General features: G+C 43.1%; 1 protein-coding gene across 1 annotated transcript in view; it reads left to right on the forward strand.

The window, feature by feature from the left end:
- The window catches only part of LOC119397232 (zinc finger SWIM domain-containing protein 8), a gene marked incomplete in the record, with an annotated part of 161,537 nt that overhangs the window by 46,080 nt on the left and 92,047 nt on the right, over positions 1-23,410 (forward strand). Inside the window, 2 exon segments of the mRNA XM_037664670.1 lie at positions 16,223-16,539; positions 17,286-17,486. Of these exon segments, the coding sequence (XP_037520598.1) occupies positions 16,223-16,539; positions 17,286-17,486 (518 nt within the window).

The raw sequence follows: 23,410 nt of genomic DNA on the forward strand, positions 1-23,410 counted from the left end.
TGTGTGATGGTGTCAATTGACACCGCCAGGGCCGAAAGGGATAAGCAAACCCAACTTTTGCAAGCCAGTGGATTTTGGCTGTCACATACCCACCCTGTCAAGAAATTGCCCGTTTCCTTTTTTCTCACTCATGCGTGCGACGAGTGAAGCCATGTAAGTTGCTATTGAATGCGCATACAGAAGTGAGAGGCACAGGCTGCAAGTTTATGAGTTTTTGGCATTGATCTACATCCTCTTTTTACTGAAGTAAAGAAATTTGAGTGCATGAATCTTAATTACAGCCATATGAATGGCTGAAAACTGTGATTGTGAGCAAGGCCATTATTAAGGTCTATTCATGGGGCCGCAAAATTTTGAATCACTCTAAGAAAGGTGATCACTTTAAATCTTACCCTATTCCTTTTCCATCAGTAGTGTCATATAGTAAACAGCATATTGTTTCGTTTTCTGTCCTAATGTTTGACTGTAAGTATACTACTTTACAAATCTAATATTTTGCATATTTTTGTCCATGCCAAGCAGCACACTCTCCCCACAAGCATCAAGTATGTTAGGAAACATCACATTTTCAGGAGTGCTTGGTTTTACATATTGTTTCGTCATGTTACTGTGAATTGCTGTGAAATCTGCACATTGGTGCGGTACACGATTTTTGTTCTCCAGGGCGTCTGACTGTGATGGGCCAGTGGTGCTGGCAGATTACAGATGCATGCAGCTATAAATGAAGAAAGGCAGCTTATGCCTGTTTTGCCATCAGACTCTTATATTGAAAAGTGTACTTCTTTTTTATTTCTTATTTTGTGAATTTTAAATCGGGCGAAGAGTGGGATGTGGTCGCCTTGTTCTGTTCGTAGTGCTTGCCTCCCCTCACCCTTGAAAACTCACTCGGCGTTATCTCAAGTTGGATCGCACTCGGTTGGTGTGCCAAATATGAATACGGGAAAGATAAGACATTTGATGTCACATGCAGCGAATGGAAGCCGCAGTGAGCCACGTCGAGCAGGTCTACCATGCATTATACGAAGATGGCTAAATTGGGGCATCACATGCTTTGCGCAGCTTTGTGGTGTTTTAACCCAGGAATTTCCAGTTCCGCAACGTTTTTCAGGTTTCCTAGTGACAGTGGGTGAGCACAAGTACTTGGGTCCATTATTTGAACAGGTATTCATTTTGCATGAGTACATTAGTAAACCCAGTTCTCTGCAAGCCTGAGTGGACTGACATAAGTGCAGTGACGCTAGACTACTTCGTCATGACAACAGCCTACTTGCTGCCGACAAAATTTGTTTCATGAAAGCCTTGAGTGCGTGTTGGTTCGGCTACACAGTTTCTTCATCTTTTACTTTTGGCGTGTAGTTCAAATGATATGAAGCAATTTTAGGCTCCTTTCTGTTCGTGCAAAATGCATGTAGCCAGTTTGAAACTTTGTGGGTCTTTACTTCTAATACTGTCACTGAAATACATCTAATGGACTCAATGCTTTGAGAAATCGTTTAATAGGGAATGTCGCTGGAGCCAACGTTTTGACAAGTGGACTTTTCTTCATCAAGGCAGCAGCGTTGCCTTGACGAAGACGGGTGAACCCGTCGAAACATCGTCTCCAGCGGCATACTGTTCTGTGAGATTTCTGTTTGCGTGTAGCCTCTCTTCCCCTGTGTTTCTGTCTTGTTTGGTACTCAAGTTCTGTAAGAAAAGTATGTGCGCCGTCATAACAGACGTGATTGAGTCAAGTACGACATGGCCTGCTCATGATTGTTGGTAATTTTCGTGTTGGTTCGGATATTCTGGGTTCATTGTTTGCCCATTATATGCATATTTCAGTTTTGAATTAAAGCTGCTTTTGTAGATTGACACTTTCGCACTACCTGCATATCTGTTTTTTAGTATGAAACGTGTGATTAAAAAAAAAAAAGATTTCAAATTTGCTTCTGTTGATCGAGTTTTGTTTTATTGAGAAATCGGCAAGCTTTAGTTTGTCCACCTCACAACACATGAGCAAAATTAAAAAATGGTTAACTTAATTTAACGAATGGTCGTGTCGCCCGAGCAGCCAGCAGACCTGTAAGAGGGCACGAACACATTCCGCTTGAATGCGAAGTGTGAAAGGAGAGCTTCCGCGGCAACCCTCCTCCTCACGGTTTTGCACCCTTCCCTCTATTTGCTGACCTCACCAGTAACGTCATGAAAGGAATGTTTTGCTTGTGAATTATTTCTAGTTGGATACCCGGCAGCCGCCAGTGGTGAAAGCGCGAGAGTGCGTTCCATGGGAGGTACAGGGTGTGTTCGCCCCCTGGTAGCGCTTCTGTTTTATTTTTATTTTTTTCCCCTATTTGAGGGCGAGGAAAAGTGGGTGTTTTTTTGTAGATGGTAAGGGTTAGCTGAGGACAAGACTTGCATTGGGAGTGTGAGGGAGGTAAACCAAAGATAAGCGTATTTGCCCACCTTTGTTTGGTCGTCATTTTAAAACAGCCTCTTCAGCTTTTCTTTCTTCTTTTTTCTGTTTGCATATAATGCATTTAAAATTATGTCCCAACTCAAGTAGTATCATGCTCATTATTATTCTGGTGTTAGAAATAGCAAGCTTCGCTAATGTAACGTTAAGTGGCACACTTCTCTGTATGTTGGGAGTCTGACGACGTGGTGAAGAGAAGCCTAGTAGTCCAGTAATACTGAACTGAAGTAAAGTGGTGTACTGGGCGAGCTGGTATAGATTCGTGGTGAGGCTTAGCGCATGGAAAACTGGACACAGAGAAGATACGGGACAGGCGCTCAGCGCAGTGCCTGTCCAGTGTCTTCTTCTCTGTGTCCAGTTTTCCACACGCTAAGCCTCGCCATAAGTAGTACTGAAACTTATTTATTTTGGTGTCTGCTGAAGGTTTTCAGGGTAGTTTTTTCTTTTTGCATAGAGAAAGAGCTGAGTCATGGGAGTCTGGCATCATGACAATAATGTTCTTTCTATGGCATGTTGGGTTGTAAACAAAAGTTTTGATTTCTAATGCTTTAGTATGTCCTTTTTATATTGGTGTGTTTTGCACACTAGGTGACATGTTTATCCCCTTCAGGCGCATTGTCCACATATGTGGACACAACTTCTTTTTCCCAGTTCTTTGGACTAGTGGCCAAGAAAGAGCAAGATGCATTGCGCATAGCATGAATTGTACCTTCTGCATAGTCATTGTGTTTTGACTTAACATCAATGGGCTGTGTATGACTACAACTAATCACTTTGGTGAAGGCACTATGAAGTTCGACAGGTCCTTCGACGTGCTGCATTCCAGGACTGACTTCAAGACTATTATCTTCCTTTGATTGAAATGTGTACAATCAAAAATAAACTGCACGTGCATGTTGAGCCTAATATTTGATCGTTTTTATGCAAAAATGGAACACAACTGTCTTCAGAATAATTGTATATTTAATTACGTGCTAATTATGATAAATTATTGAAACAAACACAAAGCAACATACCTCCTTTTCTTTCTTGGAATATAATACCAAATGCCTTGGAATTATGTTGTGTGAATTTGGCACATTTGCAACAGTCCATCATAATTAATAATAATAAATGTTGGGGTTTAACATCCCAAAACCACGATATGATTATGAAGGACGCCGTTGCGGAGGGCTCCGGAAATTTCGACCACCTGGGGTTCTTTCATGGGCACCTAAATCTAAGTACACGGGCCTCAAGCATTTTTGCCTCCATCGAAAATGCGGCCGCCACGGCTGCGATTCAATCCTGCGACCTTCGGGTCCACATTCAAGCACCATAACCACTAGACCACCGTGGCGGGTAGTTCATCATAATTTCCCTCCTGAGGGGCTATGGAGCACAAGATCCACGAGAGCTCAATTCCTACTCAGCGAGGGAGCATCACCAGGGCCCACTTGCTGAAGGCCTCGACTATTTGAGAAAAACGCATATTTTCATTATTTATTCTGGGTAAAACACCCCTCTCCATCAAAATTTCAGGGGGGGGTAGGTAGTGGGCTAGCCCCCCCCTCTCCCCACACCCTGGCTACAGGCCTGATCAGCCTGCAGTAGCCTCTGCAAACTGCAGTTATCAATTTAATTAAAAGCGTCATGCATTAACACTTTCGTGACCGCAGAAAAATCTGTTGTTTTTGGCTAGTCCAGGAAATATTTTTTTCCTGCCACAGAAAATAATTGATGCTAAGTGTAGGGTATCAAATGATAGAGGAAGAATTGGTCTTTCCAACAGTATTAATTCTAAACAACGGATTTATTTTGAATATAATAAAGAAATTATCAAAGAAAAATGCATGAAAAAGAAAAATTCATAAAAACATCAGTGCTACTGTGCAAAGGGTAAACATTAAAAAAAATCGAAATATACGTCCTGAACGCAAAGCTCTCGTAGAATAATATGGAAATATAAGCTCCGCAAGTACACAGATTATGTACATAAATACAAGAATATAGGCACTAGTGCCTATCATGCCACCGCGCGATGCAGTTTCTCGACGCGGTGAAACAAAGGCTGGCTGCAGATGTTTCGGGGGAAAAAAAATTTTTTTTTTCTGTTCAACTTTCCTAGCATAGTTTGCAGTTCTGGTATTTTTCAATTTTCCTGTGTATTCGTTGAAATGAACAGTGTAGCCTGTTCTAAATCTGCAAAAATCCATAATTGTACCCTCATTTGACCTCTTTCTCCCTTATATACTGCCGAATACCATACCGACCTTCAGATTTCACCATTTTCTCATCCACTGAAAGGTTCTGACGGGGTTAAAATATAGCGTAGAAGAATCGTTTATGTGTTGCAATAGAAAAGACACGTGGGGAAGCTTCTTGTGGGATGCGACGGTCGTCTTCTTCTGATCAGAGACACTCAAGAAGCTTTGAACCTTTTCCGTGGCATCACTGACGGTGGACGAAGGCCTGGAAATATGTGTCGTCGACACCAACACCAATACAAGCGTGGGACTTCAACGATTAGCATGTACACATGGAGTGCGACAAACTTGCTCATCTTCTCTTCAGTAACCTCTCTCCATGGATCTGCCCCTCTCACTGTATGTTGGCTTTTCGAAAGTATGCATCCACGCATACTTATCCGGGTGGTTGCATATCTCTCGGACGACTTCTGCGGTGAAAAACACTCCCGCTGCCGGCTCAGCGTGGTGCAGTCGCACGGTGTTTGGCGCACGTTTTTTTTTTTCTTTTGAACCTTTTTCTTAATCTTTTGGTTCCAAAATTATTTGTGGTATGTGTCAAAGAACATGTCGTGGACTGCGTGACGAAAAATTTGCCACGCTGCTGGCTGTTTAACTTGGAGAAGTGAACCCACGTGGTGGTCTGTGCGAGGAACAGCAATATCGTCTTCGAAAATGTGCCTCGTTTACTGTGGCGTGTAGTGTGCGTTTAAAGGCAGCGACGATATCTGTTCACATGTGCGGACGTTGAAACTGGCAATACTGTGTGTGGTGTGTGCTGTGTGAATAACGCGTCTTGTTTGCGGAAACATTGTCACGCGTTGTATCCAACAGGGCAATTTGCAGTGACCGGTTGTCGACGGAACCTCAGGATTGGACATTTTATTTGACGCGATGATATGCGAGTGCGTACATCTCAGTGTTCGGGCTGCGTGCACAAAACAACAAACAAAAAAAGTGCATGATGTCCGGGCTGAAAGGTGAGACTACGGATGAGCTACCAGCGTGTTTTAGCATTGCCAAACATGCACGTACGGTTTACCACGGCGAATATCCAGAACCATACGCGTATCGCCTTTTATTGGAGATGTACGTCTTAATGGAAGCAGTGGAGATTCTTGTTTGTCATATTCTAGTTAGCTTATTTTTACGGCTCGATGTATGAAGTGACATTCCGAGTTTGTGTACCAAGTCTAAAGGTGGGGAGTAAGTATAGAAACACGTTGTAGGCATCATATACAGCGAAGTAACCGCGCAAGACATTATTTATAACTAAATTATTGTGTTTAACATCTCAAAACTGCTCAGTGGATTATGAGGAACGCCGTAGGGGAAAACTTCGCTTTAATTTTCACGGGGATTTGTTAACCGAACGCAGGCTAATGAGTGTTTCCTTCGTTTTTTTTTTTTTCTTTCATTCATCTCTGATCAGAATTTTGCGCCGTGAGTGAGAATCTAATCTGTGACCTCGCGCACAGTAGCCGCCAATGCTGTACATCGTTTAAAACTGCAGTGGAGATTTGGCGACGGAAATTGAGTACGTTCACATCCATGCCATGCTAATATTTCTCTAAACACCAGTCGTCGTGAAAAGGTACAACGTTCGCTTTCGAGGAGGATAACATTTTTTTATGGCTGTCATCCACGACGAGCAAATCATATGTTGACCTAACAGATTTGTTCATTGTAGGCAGTAACTCTTCCTTCTAACAGCTGTGAGTTCAGAAAATAGCAATTTGCAACAACTTCTATCGAAGTAAAGCAGATACACGCAGCGCTGCTATGCAGAGAGATCCCGCCGGCGGAACTTTCTTGCCAACCAGCACCTGCTCCGAAGGCGGGACTTGGGGGGCGGGGCACTGCCAGTGACATCACTGTTTACAAACAGGGAGAGGTCGATTGCCATGTACATATGTAGTGCGACAAACTTGCTCATCTTCTCTTCAGTAACCTTCCTCCATGGATCCGTCCCTCTCACTGTATGTTGGCTTTTCGAAAGTATGCATCCACGCATATTTATCTGTGTGGTTGCATATCTCTCTGACGACTTCTGCGGTGGAAAACAACACGAAGACACCGCCGTGCAGCACGCTGGAGCGTTGGGTTAAAGTCCTCTCCGCTCCATCTTCGCGGAGGGAACTGCGCTCTTTCTGCAGCCAAATGCTCGGCCTGATTGAAGTTAACACCTTGCAGATAAGAGCTGTTATTCTTAGTACGCACCGGATACGCTTACATCGACAGGCGGCAGTGATTAAACGAACTGAGGAGAAGACGAAACTTACCGGCAGATAGCTGCTGATGTTCCGGGGAGGTTTGACTCACTTTCGCTGTCCGTACTGAAGCCTGGCAAATCGAAGTCATCTTCCGTGTCTGTGCTGCTACCATCATCCAGAGATTCCTGCTCAGATTAATTGGAATCGGTCGAAATTCGCCGTATCTGTAGAGCACCCATGAGCGACGTCGACGCTATGTTTGAAACAACGAGCGCTCACCTACCTGACTGTGAACGAGCTTTAAAAATCTCCCCGCGGTGGAAAAAAGAAACTCGCAAACAGAACTGATAAAAGACATCTTATTTTACCCTTTGTATTACATTAGCTGTCCAGAACCACTCAGAGAGTGCCAAAACTTGAACTTGAAGTCATCGATAACATACTATTGATGGGAATGGGTGTGGTCACGAAAGTGTTAACAGTGCAAAAGTTCACATTCCCTGGGGAGCCTAATCTCATATAAACTTTTTTTTTTTGCCAGGTGCGCAGACATTTTTGGCTAAACTGCAGTAAAAATAATTAAATGCTCCTGATGACTTTCAGAATTACTTTATGAAGATACATTGCGCATAGCATGAATTTTGCTTGTGAGGTGAACTTTTGCAACACTAGTCTGACATGTACTGAAATTGTCATTTCCTCTCCAGCTCTGCTCTAGCTTAAGTGTATTTTTGTAAATACATTGGAGGTGCTGACAAAAATTTCTTTATTTTAGAAAAAATATGATTGAGGTCCTTGCAAGTCGTAAAAGCTTTTCTTCAGCCATTGAAAGTAAATACACAAAAATTCGTTGTGATTATTGCTAGTAAATTCACTGTGTTATTTATCAGGGTAGCAACCATTGCAGCATTTTCCCACACCAAGGCACCATAAAATGTCACTCGCTCTCTCTTTTTAATTGTCAATTAACCTTGAGAACACTAATCAGAACTCCAACCTGGCAGAAGTGCACCAAATTTGAGAACACAAATAAAGGACCCTAGGTCATTTCACTTTTAACAGAGCTTATAGGTAATAAAAGGAGCCTTTTCATATTTTTATAACATTTCATGTAACAGGACTAGTATAGCAAAGTGGCACCCTAATTGACACCATTCTCAAATGATTACTGCCCACTCTACATTTCTGAAGCAGCAAAGTGGTATGCTAGGCCAGTTGGTACAAAGACATCAAGAATTATAGACCCATGAAATTATGTTCAGTTTTATATATATATATATATATATATATATATATATATATATATATATATATATATATATATATATATATATATATATATATATATATATATACACGAAAGTAATTTCATACAGGTTAAGAGAAACACTTGACTTAACCAACCTAGAAAGCAAGCTGGCTTCAGAAAGAGGTACTCTACAGTCTATCACAACCATATGATCAATCAAGTAAGTGGGAAATGTGCTCAGAACAGCAAACCACTTTATGTAGCTTTCATAGGCTATGAAAACACATTATTACTCAGCAGAGGTACCAGCAATGTTGGAAACATTATCACCGAGGAGTATTGAAACATCTGCAAAGCCAAAGCCCTAGCCAACATCTGCAAAGATTCCACAGTTACTCTGCTTCTCCACAAGGAATGCAAGAAAATTTCATTGAGAAAGAGGTCAGGCAAGAAGATACAAGCTCACCAATGTTCACTGCATGCTTAGATATTCAAACAACTGATTAACGTAGATTATCTCAGCAACTTGAGGTTTGCAGGTGATATTGGGCTTGTCTGCAAAAAATGGCTACAAATTACAACAAATGATTGAACACCTCATGCGGGAAGGTGTTGATTGAAGTATGATTGAAAATAAATGTGCTGAAGGCAAAGGTAATGTTCAACAACCTGGTGAGATAACAAAGATTCACATTTGGCAATCAGCCTTTAGAGTCTGTGCAAGTGTGTGTATACCTAGCCAATTCCTAACGGGGAAGCCTACTCGTGAAAGAGGAAATTCACCTAAGTGCATACAGCAGGCATTTCCAAATCATTGACGTAGAATTTACCGCAGTCCCTGAAGCGAAAAGTGTACAATTGTTGCATAGTGATAGTGATGTGGGGCTAAAACTTGAAAGATACCGAAGAAACTCTCTCAAGTTAAGGACTATGCAGTGTGCGATGAAATGGAAAATAACACTAAAAGATAACAAAGCTTTCTGCATGTGGCCTCAAGTGCACATGCAGTGTTTCCATTCTTTTCAAGCCTGCATGCATGCATGCTGTGAGGCTTTACAGGGTAGAGAAAGTATATATTTTTTTTTCCATAAGCAGTTTCATCACCATCATCATCAGCCTATCCTATGTCCACTGCAGGATGAAGGCCTCTACCAGTGATCTCCAACCCACCCTGTCCTGCGCAAGCTGATTCCCTTTTATGCCTGCAAATTAATTTTGTTGCTCCACCATTACCCTTTGCATACTCAGCCACATTTCCCATCTCTTGATGTCCATTCTGATGCTCTAGTTGACCATCGGTCGCCTCTCCTTAAGATGTGATCTGCCCAGGTCCATTTCTTTCTATTACCGTAAAATGCCGAGCAAGTGCCCCTACCTGAGTAAGTGCCCCCCTCCCTTTTTCGGGAGATCTGAAATAAGCGCCAATGACCGAGCAAGTGCCCCCCTCCTCCCCTGCGGCCACATTTATTTTTCAAGACGAGCATCGCTTGTGTAAAAAGAACAAATGTTGTTAATGAAATTTCGTTGTCATGTGGCTGGTCGTATAACGGTCACCGTTCAACGGGTGTGGCATATCTAATGCCCTAGATGGTTTGGAGGATGGTGCGCTGCACGCCAGGCTCTCCGATGCATTTCATTAAAAACATTGATGGGCATTTTTTTTATTTTTAGCAGCTCTCCCACCGCCATCTTGAATTTCGGTCTGGGACCGAGCAAGCGCCCCCCTCCCACATCTGGTCGGATTATCCTTCACCATAGGGGTGGTGCTCGCTTGGCATTTTACTGTAGTATCTACTAGGATATTGGCTAATATCTACAAGGATCAGTGGTAATTTACGCCTGTGCAAAATATACATGAGTACCGTAAAATGCCGAGCAAGCCCCCCCCCCTATGGTGAAGGATAATGCAACCAGTTTTGGAGGGGTGAAGTGCTTGCTCGGTCCTGGACCGAAATTCAGGATGATGGTGGGAAAGCCGTTGAAAATTTTAAAAAAATGCCCATCCATGTTTCTAATGAAATGCTTTTATATATTTACTGTTTTTTATTCCCGCCCTCGTCACTGCCAAACCATTGAAGAAGCGACCGGTTTGACCAATATACGACCGGCCACATGACAACGAAATTTTATAAACATTAGATACGCTTTCAGTGTACTCATTCTTGTGGTTCTTTTTACACAAGCAATGCTTCTCATGAAAAAAAAAAAAAAAGTGGCCGCAGGGGAGGTGGGGGGCCCACTCGCTCGGTCATTGGCACTTATTTCAGATCTTCCGAAAAAGGGAGGGGGGCGCTTGCTCGCCATTTTACGGTATATGCGACATTTGCAAAGTAGCTAAAACCTGCTATTAAAATTAGAGCTGTGCGAATCGAATCGAATAATTTTCTCATATTTCTCCTCGTATTTTTTTAATACTTCGAAACGAAATTACAGAAAAAAAGTTGCATAAGGATCCCAAGCATATCCTTATGAGTAGGCCTTGTGCTAATATTCGAGCACTTCGAATATTCGAACAAATATTACAGTATTCGAATTCGCTTCAAAATGAATTCCAGGAAATTTCGAAGTATTCGAAATGAACGAATAGACATATATAAACCGCATGTAACTCCCTGTAAAGGTGGTTTCACTGCAGTGGAGTTGTGCTATACGGTGAATACACCTTTCCAGGAGAAATTTGCACTGACGCGAAGCCCCACTTCAAGGTTAAATGAACACACAGTAAAACCTCGTAAATTCAAAGTGATTGGGACTGAAAAATCTAATTAGGTGGGTTTTCGAATTAACCAGACATACAAAAAGCGGGACGCAGGGAACTTTGAATTACTGGAAGTAATTAGAGGTGGTCGTTTGCTGTGCCTGCTAGTTTGCAGCTACAAGGGTTATGTTTTCCAGCAATATCTGGTCCCAATTTTGCCGCTAAACCGGGGAAACGGCGGGCTTCGCTGCTGCCAGTGCAAAAAAAAGAAAAGGAGGAAAAAAACGGTCTCGTGGTCAACTAAAATGCGTGCCTGCGAAAAAGAAGACGTGCTTCGCTGCAACACAGTGGTGACACGCGGGCAGCATGTCACCTGCTCCTCGCAGCGTCAATGCGTCATGATGCGACCATTCACCCATTCTTTCTCGTAACATAAGGAATTTAATAATGACTAGTGTGACGGAATTCGCGATGTGCTCTAGGTGCAGTGATGTGATAGCTGCGCCAAACTGCGCCAAGACGTGAAAGCTGCTACATCCTGCTACATCTCCGCTGTTTTGCGCCAAAACTGCGCCAAACTATAAGCACACTAGCGAAAAAACGTGCGCAGCGTGCCGCCGGCGGCAAAACGCGACACTCCAAAGTGGCCGCGTGGCAAAATTTTCGTGCCACGAGAGGAATGTATTCGTGCATAATTTTTCTCGGCACACTGCCCGGCGCTTTTTGGGGACATAACCATAACCGACATAACCCTCTCCAGAATGTTGCAAATTGGCGTGACCCTTCCAAAATTCACCCTACCTCCCCGAAGGGAATCGTGAGAATATGCGAGTGCATTTCTTTGGGCCCGAGTATGCGGCGAAGTTATTATATAATGAATGACGAGACTGTTATTTGTAGGGCAGCTTCCCGAGCACGGAGTTCGGCATCGGCAGCTCGCTTCAGGCGCTTGAATTCGGCATCACGCGCTCTTCGCTTCGCAGCCTTGTCTTCCACGTCAGCCATCTCGCGTCAGCGAAAGCCGGCGAACGGGTCGAAAGAGAGTAGAGCGCGCGCTCTGCTCCATTTATATACGCTTGCGAGCGAGTGAGCGAACGGGAGAGTGGGGCGCCGCCGAGAGAAGCGCCGAAGCACGCGCCTACCCTCACCCACACTCTCCCACACACGTGGGAGCTCCGCCGAGCTCCCGCGATGCGAGCGCCCTCACGCGCTCGAGTGCGCTCCTCCTCTCCACTCACTATCCGCTGATCCGCCCGCACCACCCGTTCTCCTGCCCCCCCCCCCTCACCTTTTTTTTCTTTTTTTTTCCACTCATACCTTTCTTTTTCTTCTTTTACCATCCTCTTTTCACTCTCACTGTCCCTTCAATCCCCAGTCCCCCGTGAGTGTATCGGTTGAGGTGTCCTCACTTGAGAGACAGTTATCGTGCACTCTACACCCAATTTTCATTTTCATTTCCTTCTTCCTTTTAAGAATCACCCCCCCCCCCCCACCTGCTCCGGTTGCTAGGGGCGAGGAGGAGCGCGCGCGCTCGCAGCTGTTGCTATGGGAGAGGGGGGCGGGAGCGGAGAGATCGCGGACGCCGCACGGCGCCTGACATAGCTCGACTAAGAAATGCATTCGCATTTAAAAGATGTTTCGTCTCGTGGGAGCCTTGCGCATTTCGCATAGTTCCGTCTAAGTGTTGTCTGTCAAAAAATTTGTCATGAAAGTATCGGTTCTCGTTTCAATACTAAATTTGGTTTGGATACTAAGCAAAGGTGTTTGTGTAAGGTGTCCGAAGCTGAATAAATATTCCAGCAATCTTTCTATTATATACGCCTCCAGAAATGTGCCAGAATGTGCTGTTGGCATTTTTATCTTTTAATATTTCGCTATTTATCAATATCTAATTGCAAAATGCTCACTCTACAAAAGGTATGTTACATTTTATGAGAAAAAAATCACAAATTCGAGACACTCATCGTTTAGGTACACACTGAGGTTGTGTTCCTTACTGTGTTGTTGTCTCGCGCTGTAAAATATGGATGCATTGACACCCTTGTTCAATGTTTACGCTTACGGGACTGTTAGGTGATCCAATGGTGTTATGCAAACAGCCATTATTGGAGCAGAACTTTTTATTTCAAAACAGTTCCTCCTTATTTGACTGCTTTGCTTGACACGCTTCATTTTTCCCATTGGCAGTGAGCTTTTATCTGATCCAAAAGCTGTTTTCCCTGCTCCCAAACACATTTTTGGCTACTCCAAAAGCCCTTTTATCTGCTCCAAAACGCACTTTTTGCTGCTCCAAAAACCTGCTCCAAAACAGCTTCAGTCAATCACATCACTGTAGGTGGAAAAGATGATCATTGAAGTTTTCTAACTGAGTTTTCGAAGTAGGGCGTTGCAGGCAAGTACTCCACCAGCAGTGCAAGTGCGCAAATTGCCGGAACAACCGCCAATCAGAGGTTTGCATACATCACGAATTCCATCAGACCGCCCTTTATTATTTTTTCTATTTTCCCAGAAAGAATGGGTAAATTATGATGCACTGACGTTGAGAGAAGCATGCTTCATGCTACCCACGTGTCACTGCTGTATTGCAGTGCAGCACGTCTTCTTTTCCGCAGGCGCACATTTCAGCTGACCACGAGACTGCTGCTGCTTCTTTTTATTATTATTTTTTTTCTTGCGCTGCCAGCAGCGAGGCTGGGGTGCTCAACTTGTTACTCATTAGTACCGCTAGAATGCATTGCCTTGTGGCTCCTAAGGGCCATCGGTTCTGCAGATTTGCGGCTAAATCGGGATCGGGAATTGGCACATGCCACCCAAAGTTTTCGAATTAACCGGGCTGGTACTGACCGCCGCTTCAAATTATCCACTCAAATTTACATTGCAAAATACGGGGCCGCAGAAATCCTTCTAATTATGCAGGATTTCGAAATAACCGAGTTCGAAATAATGAGGTTTCACTGTATTACCCTCACATCGATTAATCATTTTTTATGTTTAAAAGCTTGTTATGCCAGCTTATATGCTCTATAGTAAATTTTAAAATGTGTCGTATTTTACATGCTATCACTTGCATTCTACCGAAAGCCAAATCCTGTTACTACTCAAAGTTGCTTCCACTTCCCTTTGAACCAAAAAGAATGACATATGCATATGCCTTGTTTCAACTTTTAAAATATTGTGATGGTTAGTTGAGTCCTGATAAATACGCTCATTTTTTTTATATGTAATATAAACTATTTGAATTCACTTCGACATTCGCTTCGACCACATCACTATTCGCTTCGAATTCGCTTCGGACCTAGAATTTACTATTCGCACAAGCCTACTTATGAGATAACAGCATGAAAGCGTTTCTTTTGGCTTGGTTGGCGAAGTGCTGGAGGGGTGGTGTTCCCTAGTTGTCGTATCAAGAACAAAGCAATGCAGAGGCCGAATTGTATTTATTTACATGATTTGGTGCAACCAATGTGGTGTCAACAACACTTTACATGTGAAAAAAAAAGACTCTATTTCCTCACCTCTCCTCCTCCGTCAACTTCTGTGGAGACCCAACTGATGTCGCGGGCAAGGGCCCTTCGAGTCCTGAGTTCCTAATCTGCCCCATAGACATCAATGTATAAGTACATCTGAAATTTCGGCTCCCGATTTTTTTTTCTGCCCAAATTTGAGATCTGAAACGGCATTAATTAAAGCCCCCATCTCTGTCTCGTCTTCTGCCACGTCTATCATCTCGTATGGTTGAACCAGCGCTTTTGAGAGTCTATCCGTCAGCGGCCGTAGCCGAGTCCGAAAGGCAGCTTTGCCGCAGTGCCAGGGTGTGATGAGGTGAAGCATATCAAAAACCTGAAGGGGCCACTGTCGCGGCGCTAACGTCGCAGTGCGACTGGTGCAGCGGTGCCTTTACGGATAAGCACCGGAAATGCACAGAGGCGTGATGGCGGCAGGTGGAAAACGCACCAGTACGTCTTAATTGCTGACAACCCTTCTGATAAGCATCATCAGCTAACTGCTAATTAGTGAGCGTGGCCTTGCACAGTGGTACCCAAACGCACCGCGCCGCTGACAGCAACACTGGCGCTGAATTTTCTTTAGTACATGCTATTTAATGCTCTGGCGTTAAAAACCTGAATAAACCTTGGAACTTTAATTGGCACTCCTTGAGCCTGACTGCTATTTGAATACTATGTAATTTTCATGTTGTGTGATTAGAGAATGCTTTGTAATTAATAATTCCATTGAATTTTTAGCTTGTCTAGAGCATTACATTTGTGCTTTGGTCTATGTAATCATCTGCTACAGTTTTGTTGGCCAGCTATACAGTGTCCCAAAGTTTCAGGGTAGGCTGCAGAGTGCAACCAGATGTGTTATGTATGCTGGTAATATATAAAGAATCACTGATTCCACTGCAGGTAAACCTCTCAAATATGTATTTTTTTATAATATCGCTAGGATTAACTTTTAAATAGCTTTAATCCCAACTCCCGTGTTTTTAAAAAAAGCAAGCTTAGTCCACCTGTGCATTCTTGAAACTGTTGTGCTTAAGTAAGCTAATTCACTGTTGAACACACATTAACTGTGTATGCACATAAGGATGTGTCTGGCACGGAAACAAACCAGTTGTTAGTATGCGCTTCACCCTGTGTGTGTCTATTTTCAATTGTCCTTTCATCAAGTTCCTGGCAATGCGAGTGGTACCAACTAGCCCTAATACAGCAGCTTTACTTGTATGCAGAATATTGCATAACGATAGTTCTATTGGGCAAATGGGTAACCGACAAAATTGCAACTTGTGAAAAACCGCAGCCAAGTGCTGGGTGGAAACATTGTGACAACATAGTTGCGTACCTGTCTTTTGTAGCAGTTTTTATGAGATAGCACAGGTAAGTTAGTCGGCAGTTTCTCCTCACCTCCGAGTGGCTAGTACAATGTGGAATGACTGGAATGTTGTGGAATGACTAATGGAATGGGCTTGAGGGCAGCCAAATTTGTCTTCCTGAGTCGCCAAAAGAGCATTTGAGGATTCTTTTCTCCATCTTTTACAAAATTTTTCTTGAACAATCCTCCTCTTTCACGATGCCATGGTGCATGTGCCCTTCCCCTAGCGGAAAAGTTTCGAACACCTCTTCGTCCTGGAGCCTTTTGTTCTGTTGATGCCGGTTGTCCCGGCCCCTATCAAAACCCTCTCAAAATGGCAGAGGGTGGCACAGGAAAATGAAAAAGGTAGATTGTTCAAGGCAAACCCCAGAAATAACATATTCTATTCTTATTTCATCATTCATCACTGCTTCATAGCCCTTGATAACCTGCCATTTCTTGTCACGACTTTTTTGCTTATTAAGTAGCACCTATGTTAAATATTTGTGCTTTTCTTTTTGTTTACTGCCACAGATCCAACTGCTGGAGCATCTGCATATGAACAGACGACATGGTGCCTTGATGAGGGAACCCTGCACGAAAACATACGAAAGATTCTTATTAAGCTTTGCGTCCCATCGCCAATGGTGTTTAGCGATGTCAACTACCTGTCCTCAACAGCACCACCAGCAGCCACTGAGTGGTGCAGCCTCCTCCGCCCACTTCGTGGCAGGGAGCCCGAGGGCATGTGGAATCTACTGTCTATTGTACGTGAAATGTTTCGTCGTTCAGATCGCAATGCCATCCCTCTTCTGCAAATCTTGACGGAAGAAGTTTTGGCCTGCGAACAGGTGCGTGCCGTGGTAGCGCTCAAATTGAAACCTTGTTGCATGCTTGGCAATGGCTGTGCAATGCATTTCATTTTTTTCTTGTGTAGTAGCATTATTCTGGAGTAGACGGTAGGGTTTCGTAAGCACTCGCCGTGACTCTGTGGCTGTGATGCTGTGCTGCTGTGCACGAACAGTGATTATCAATCTATGAAACATTGATCAACCTAGTCTGTAGCAAGCACAGTAGATGGCCTGTTTGCAGAGCGAGGAAAATAACTTTGAACACTACACTTTTCTATCGTGATTCAAATTCGTCAAAGATGCATGCATCAGCATGCACCATCCTCCATTGTTTGCTGTCCCAGCTGAGTCTGTCCATAGGTCGGCAAACTCACTCATGAGTCGACTCGCTCAGACTTGGATCGAGCTGTGTGTCTGAGTCTGAGTGAGTTCGGGGCGAGAAATATTTTGGTGAGCATTTGAAGTCAGCCCTCAATGTTTACCAAAGCCACCCCTACCAAATAAGTGCATTCCAACTCTATCACCGCATTAGCTTCAGGGTCTCTTCATGTAGGATATGCTAGGTGCCAGTCACTACCTTGTTTTCTAAGAAAGCACAGCACCAGAGGTAGTTGAGAAGTCTTTCTTGTGTGATCATGCTTCTGGGCAGAATGTCACTGTAAAGTGTATGCATTCCTGAATTCTTTTTTTTTTTATCTATGATCTCTTGCATGTGTCACATTTCACTTGCAAACTTCACTGTGCAGATCCTGTGCTGGTGGTTTAACACCAAGGTCTCCCTGCATACCGGATCAAATGGCCACGGAGGTCGTGCAGTCGGCCACGGCAATGCCCACTCGTCGCAGCATGCCTGCAGCAGCCTTTGTGATGAGATAGTTGTTCTTTGGAGGCTGGCTGCTCTCAACCCAGCCTTGTCACCTCAAGATAGACGCTCCTTCTTTGTTCAGGTTAGAAACCATTTTGTTGAAACCAGTGTCCCTGCTCTGTGTGTTAGCAAAAAAAATAATAAATTGCAAGGCTGTACATTGAAGTCCAGCACACCGGTGCTGCATTTACTCCTGCTTGAGTGTAATTTTTTTTATTATCCATAAGGTGAAATTTTGTTTCAGGCACTTGTAATGCATACAGTTTTTACAGTAACAAATTGGGGAAATATTATGCAGCTAAATAAAAGGATTTGGTAAGTCCATGAAGACTGGTGTTCTTTATGTTCTCATACTTGTAATGAATTACGGAGGATTGAACATTTTTGAACTGTCACCACTGTCAGACACATCTCCTCAGCATGAAGCACCAGGGTGAAAATTCCTATGTGTTAGAACTGTTCCAGTCATTTTGCTTTGCTGGGCAAGTAGGTTCATGGTCATAAAACAGAAGCAGAGCACAAGAAAGACGGGACATAGAAAGATGAGAATACTCGTTGAGCGCTCATCCGGTCTTCTTGTCTATGTATGTCCCATCTTTTTGTGCTCTGCTTTTATTTTCTAAACATTGATAGGTTTTGGAAGCACCATCTGTAAAGATCATTTTCAGTGTTGGAGAAGCACATTCTGATATTTTGTAGAATTAAGAAATGGATATTGCATATATGAGCACAGAGCGTTTGTTCCACAGAAGCTGCTCTATAGGCTCAGGAATATTTAATTTCACTGACAGTGCCATAACTATAGGAAATATACATACAGTGAAGTTCCACAGATTCAAGCAGCTTTCTTAAATCCTTATGTTGAAAGGATTGTGTATTGCTAATGCCACAAATGTTGCACATTTCATTTGTGTGTAAGGCAGCTTTTGCTTCATCCACAGTATAACATTGTTTTTGCCAATGCAGTAAGCATACATGTATATAAGCCTTCACTCTACTCTCCTCTGTTCTGTGCATATATGCAAGACAGCTGTCAAGGATTGTAATTAATACTTGAGACTTGGCTCTTAAGCTATCAGCCATTCATTTGCAGAGGCTTCCTTTAGTTTGAGTTCTGTGCAGCTTTAACTGACTAGTTTTGTTCCATAGAGGATTCATGCAGTGCTCCCTTCAGCCTAAAGAAGCCTGAAACATGAACTTGAAGACCAAAAAGTTTTTGCACAAAAAAATAATGCCTCTTTTCTATACACTGTCTTTAAGGCAAGCATGTTGGTGCATAATCAGTTTGTACCTCTTTCCTGCTTTTTGCACATGCATGCCTAGCCTCTGCTGTGCATTCGAGGCTCACATCATGGTGGCATTCTTGTCATTTTTGCAGCCCTGCGAGTCTATAGAGCCATGCTACAACATACGCTCACACCAGCTTGCATAGTTCTTTTTTAGTAACAACAGTATTGCCATTTGTAGTAATATACCACTAGAAAAAAGTGATCTCTGCTGGGGTGAGCACAAATAAGTGCACAGACATAAGAATGAAAGTATGGGCATAAAATGTAAATTGTGCAGGGCAGTATAATTTTAGTAGTATTCCTTGTTTCATTGAGTCAGGGAAAGTGTTTAAGGGGGGATGTAGCGATGGGAATGGTAAATTTAGTCAAAATGTTCAGTTTTTCATTTTATTTATTTTTTTTTTGGCAATCCTCAAACCATCTTTTACATCATGGTGAAATATTAAAAAAAACAAGCAGTAGAAGTTAAGAAAAAAGCATTTTACTAGTGTGGTGCCATTAAAAACTACGACAAAATTGGGCTTCAAAAAATGAAAATCCTGTAGCTTTCCCTTGGCACAGTGCCACCATCTTGGCGTCATTGTAAAGAGGACAGATCGGAGTTCATGATTGCTCTAAATGTGTATTTCTCCAATGAAAAGTAAAACCAGCTGCCTTCTAAGTTCCATTTCCTTAGCTTTGAGCTCTATTTTATTTGAGCTCTGTTTTCTCAGCTTCCATTTTTTGTGCAGTTGCTGTCAGTCATCCCTGTGCCATTTTGTAACAAATAAACTTATAACCAGTCCGTTCTTTCCGCTTAGATCCTGAAACATTGGCGAGTGCCGTAAAGCTGTCCATATTTGTCTCCGCATCATACAGATTTTTATAATTGGCTTTTTTGTGAAAGTTGTTAGTAAGAAAATATGTACAGGCAATTTCAAAATTTTTTGGTGTGCTTATTTTAATATTAAAATATAAACCAATAACTTTTACGACATAGAATGGGCCTTTGTGAATATTCTTATGCGAAAATCTTGACAAACTTATGTCTAATTCACTCATTCATTTTGGGATGACAATGAAAGCTTATCAAATAGTGTAACTCAAAAACTACAACAGAAAGCTCTAAACCGATTTTAGTTATCACATCAGCATAACAAATCATGTGCATGCCAAATTTCATCACTTTATCCCCATAAATAACAAAAATAGTTTTCATTGCCACATCCCCCTTTAATTAACTGAATGTTGCATTATCAGATTGACCATGAAAAACTATAAACTTATGTTTATGGTATGTATCAGCTTGCTTTCATTTAGTGAAAAACACTTGACGTGATATCTGCGCTAATTGCACCAAGAGGTAAAACCTGCTACGTCTTGCTACATTTTGGCAAAAATTGTGTAATTTGATCTAAGCATGCTCCAAGATGTCTTTATTACGGTCTTTTGGAGAAATAGAAGTTGACAGGCTCACGAAATACATATTTTAGTTTCCACTATAATTTTGAGTGATCACAAGAGCAGGTAGGCAAGTGCTATGTGGCTGGAAGAATTTATTAAGACCAATAACTACATACCCACGGGATATTATTGGATTAAAGTAGTTGAGACACCAAATTTTGAGGCTATAAAAAGCCTGCTGTATGCTTCCTCTGTACAAATTGTTGGGCAAAGCAAACGTTTTAAATATATTTTAATTCACTTTCAAAGTGTGCCTGAATGCTCGTTCTCATGATAGAAACCGATTGCTATAGCGCAACTGACACCGACATCACTGTGCTGTGCAGGAAAGGTAATGAAAGTTTTAGTGACTCTGGGCAATAGCTATAGTGACTGGTCAATACTAGAGCGTATTGGTCGTGAACACACACACGCTCGTTTTTCTCTAATGTGTTGCCGAACTAGCCAAGCTTGCTGGCTTTTTGCAAAGTGCTTCGCGTCGTCACGTGAACCTGCGAAAACTACATTACAGAATTTTGGTTTGTTCGCACACTTCCTTGTGTTAGTATATACCGGGTTACCGTAGCTGTAAACATAAAAGGCTGGATGGGTGTGGCCATCTGGTGGCGCTAAGGTGAACCAGGCAAGCACAAAATTTTTATTGCAGAAACCTAGTGTATTTTATTCTCAGCAGTAGCATAATTCAGATGTGTTGCCTTTTTCACCAGGAGCACCATAAATTGCCCTAGCTGCGTTGTGTTCTGCAAATCTAGCGATTGTGTAAGGTATGTAAGGCAACTGGCAAGTGGAGTCGCTTCAGCTCGTCAGTGCAATGAGCGGCGGGCTCTCATTATCCAATCAACAGCAGAATCCATGCATCTGTGGCTGTAACTTCACCCTGAAGACACAACCTCATTGCCCAAGTTTATGTTTGTCGGTTATCATTCTCAAATACAGTAGACTCTCAGTAAACGGAAATCTCATTAACGGAATTGCTGCTGAAATGGAACTGCCTCTAATATGATTGGTTTCATGCTTCAATTCTGCTCTCCTGTTCATCTTTCTGTAAATGGAACTCCTGTTAAACGGAACATATTTTACTGGTCCCTTCAGGTTCCGTTTAATGATAGTCTACTGTACTTTTTTGTCCGCATACTTGGCTTTTGCAGAGTGTTGGCATACAGAAGAACAAAAGTAAAACTGGCTGGTAGTGCTGCGGCACCTGGCAGAGCAGATGTCAATCACTCCACAATCCACATAGTCTCCGCTGCCTGATGGCACATTGCCAGAGTTGACTGCGGAGGCCACGGGGAGGGTAGTGCAGCTCAACCTGTTGAGTGTGCTGCCATCGCCAGCGACGGCTTTGCATTCGATGTGTTGAGGAAAGGCAGGACTCAGAAAAGGGGCAACACATACAGTCAAATCTCAATACAATGAATCTCAAGGGACCAGTAAATATTGTTCGTTATTTTGAAAAGTCGTCGTAGTGAAAAACTTGAAATATTCACGCTAAAATCATAAATGCAACCAAATGAGTCGCCTACCTTTGCAGGGTATACATCCGCGATCGCATTATTCTCTAATAAGACAAAAAAAAATGAAATATTACGGAACAAGTGCACGTTTATTTGAGGAAGAGCGTGATCTTTGCCTGATGGGTGCAGCTCAACTGCTGTAAGACGAACTCTTCAGAGTGCACATTCTTCTTATGCACTTCAAAACATCGGCGTTGATACCGATTGTTCGCGTTGGTTTGTGCGCGCTGTTTCAACGTCGTCTTTGCTCTCATCGTCCTCGTCGCCGTTTCCTTATCATGGCAAATGGTACGGATCTTATCGGTCGTCGGCTCTGCCGACGTGCACACTTTGTCGTCGCACTGTGCGTAGTGTTCAAACATTAGTGAAGCATGCACAGGGAGTCTTCGGCGACTTCATCCCATAGGTCACTCAGGTCGCATTTTTCACTGTCGCCGCGTTACTTTCGTGCTACTTCCGGAGCTCATCGTGAACTTACAACCACCAAGCTAAAGGTGAGCTAAACAGCCGTGCTACAAGCATGCAGACAGAGCTGCCTGGCGACACAAAGGTGACAAGGCAAAGCCTTACGTAGAAAATAAGTACAGGCGATGGTAATGGTGATAGGTAATGATGGCGATTCACACATTTGGAATTGGGCAGGCACATAGAGAAATAAGCGGGCGTTCTGATGATAATGGTAGTGGCACGTACGGAGCTGGGAATTGCTTACGCTGCTGCTACTGTCGAACTCCGCTACAACGAACTCCGCTTCAACAAAATTTCCGGTACAACGACAAATTCTCGGTTCCCCGTCAACAGTCCATAGGAGTCAATGCATAGATATGCTCTCCACAACGAACATTTTTTCTGCTGCCGTTCCGCTTCAACGAAATTCACCATGCCATTCCGGGCTCAAAAATTTATTTTACTGTGCAATAAACACAATCTCGGACATTTTGATGCATTTTAGAATATAAAAATACGAATTCAAAGTCTAAATCGCGTGTTGGCACCTTCAGAAACCGCCGCTGTTGATTGAGTATGGGGGCCGCCATTGCTTGATAGCAACGGCGATCGGACTGCCCTGCTTTCGCAACTGGTTTGAGTTGCTTCTTAATCGCAGACAATCCGAAGCCAAAGCTCAGTTGTCTACACTGGGGTGCATTCACAGAACGATTCCTTTTGCGATGCCTTTCCAATGCTTTTTGTGCTTTTCGCGCTTCGCTAGTGGTCAGAGCAACGGTACATCCACGTTATCAACGCGAGCAGCCCTGGAGTGCAATCGTGGAACGATGCCTTTTCCAATGCCCATGCTTTTCGTGCTTTTCGCGCTTGGCCAGTGCGACCGGTGGTCGGAGCAACAATTCATCCGCGTTATCAACGGCATCAGCCAGACGTGAGTGGTGGATAAGAATAGCATAGAATAAGGCGTAAGTCATCGCTCCGCGATAGCACGCCTGCATCTCGCCATTGTTGGCAGATAGCTAGTGTTAGCGTATTAGTGCAACTCTGCAGTTCGTGTTGCACGACCATGCCTCTGTTTGGTTCGTTCGCGGAAGCCGCGAACTTTGTTTCTGCGTGCTTTTCAACGTGGCGTCGCTATGCATATATGAGAATCCCGTCGTGACGCTGCTGGGGACGCAAAGGAAGCAGCAGACACTTTTTGAATTTTGGAAATAAAAGTTTCTCTGTTCTCCTAGCTGAGGTCAGCCATATTTTTTCGATTTCACTACAACGAAATGTTCGCTTCAACGAACATTTTTCCGAGCAGCGTCAAT

The sequence above is a fragment of the Rhipicephalus sanguineus genome, chromosome 1 (genome assembly GCF_013339695.2).
Source record: "Rhipicephalus sanguineus isolate Rsan-2018 chromosome 1, BIME_Rsan_1.4, whole genome shotgun sequence".
Lineage (NCBI taxonomy): Eukaryota > Metazoa > Arthropoda > Arachnida > Ixodida > Ixodidae > Rhipicephalus > Rhipicephalus sanguineus.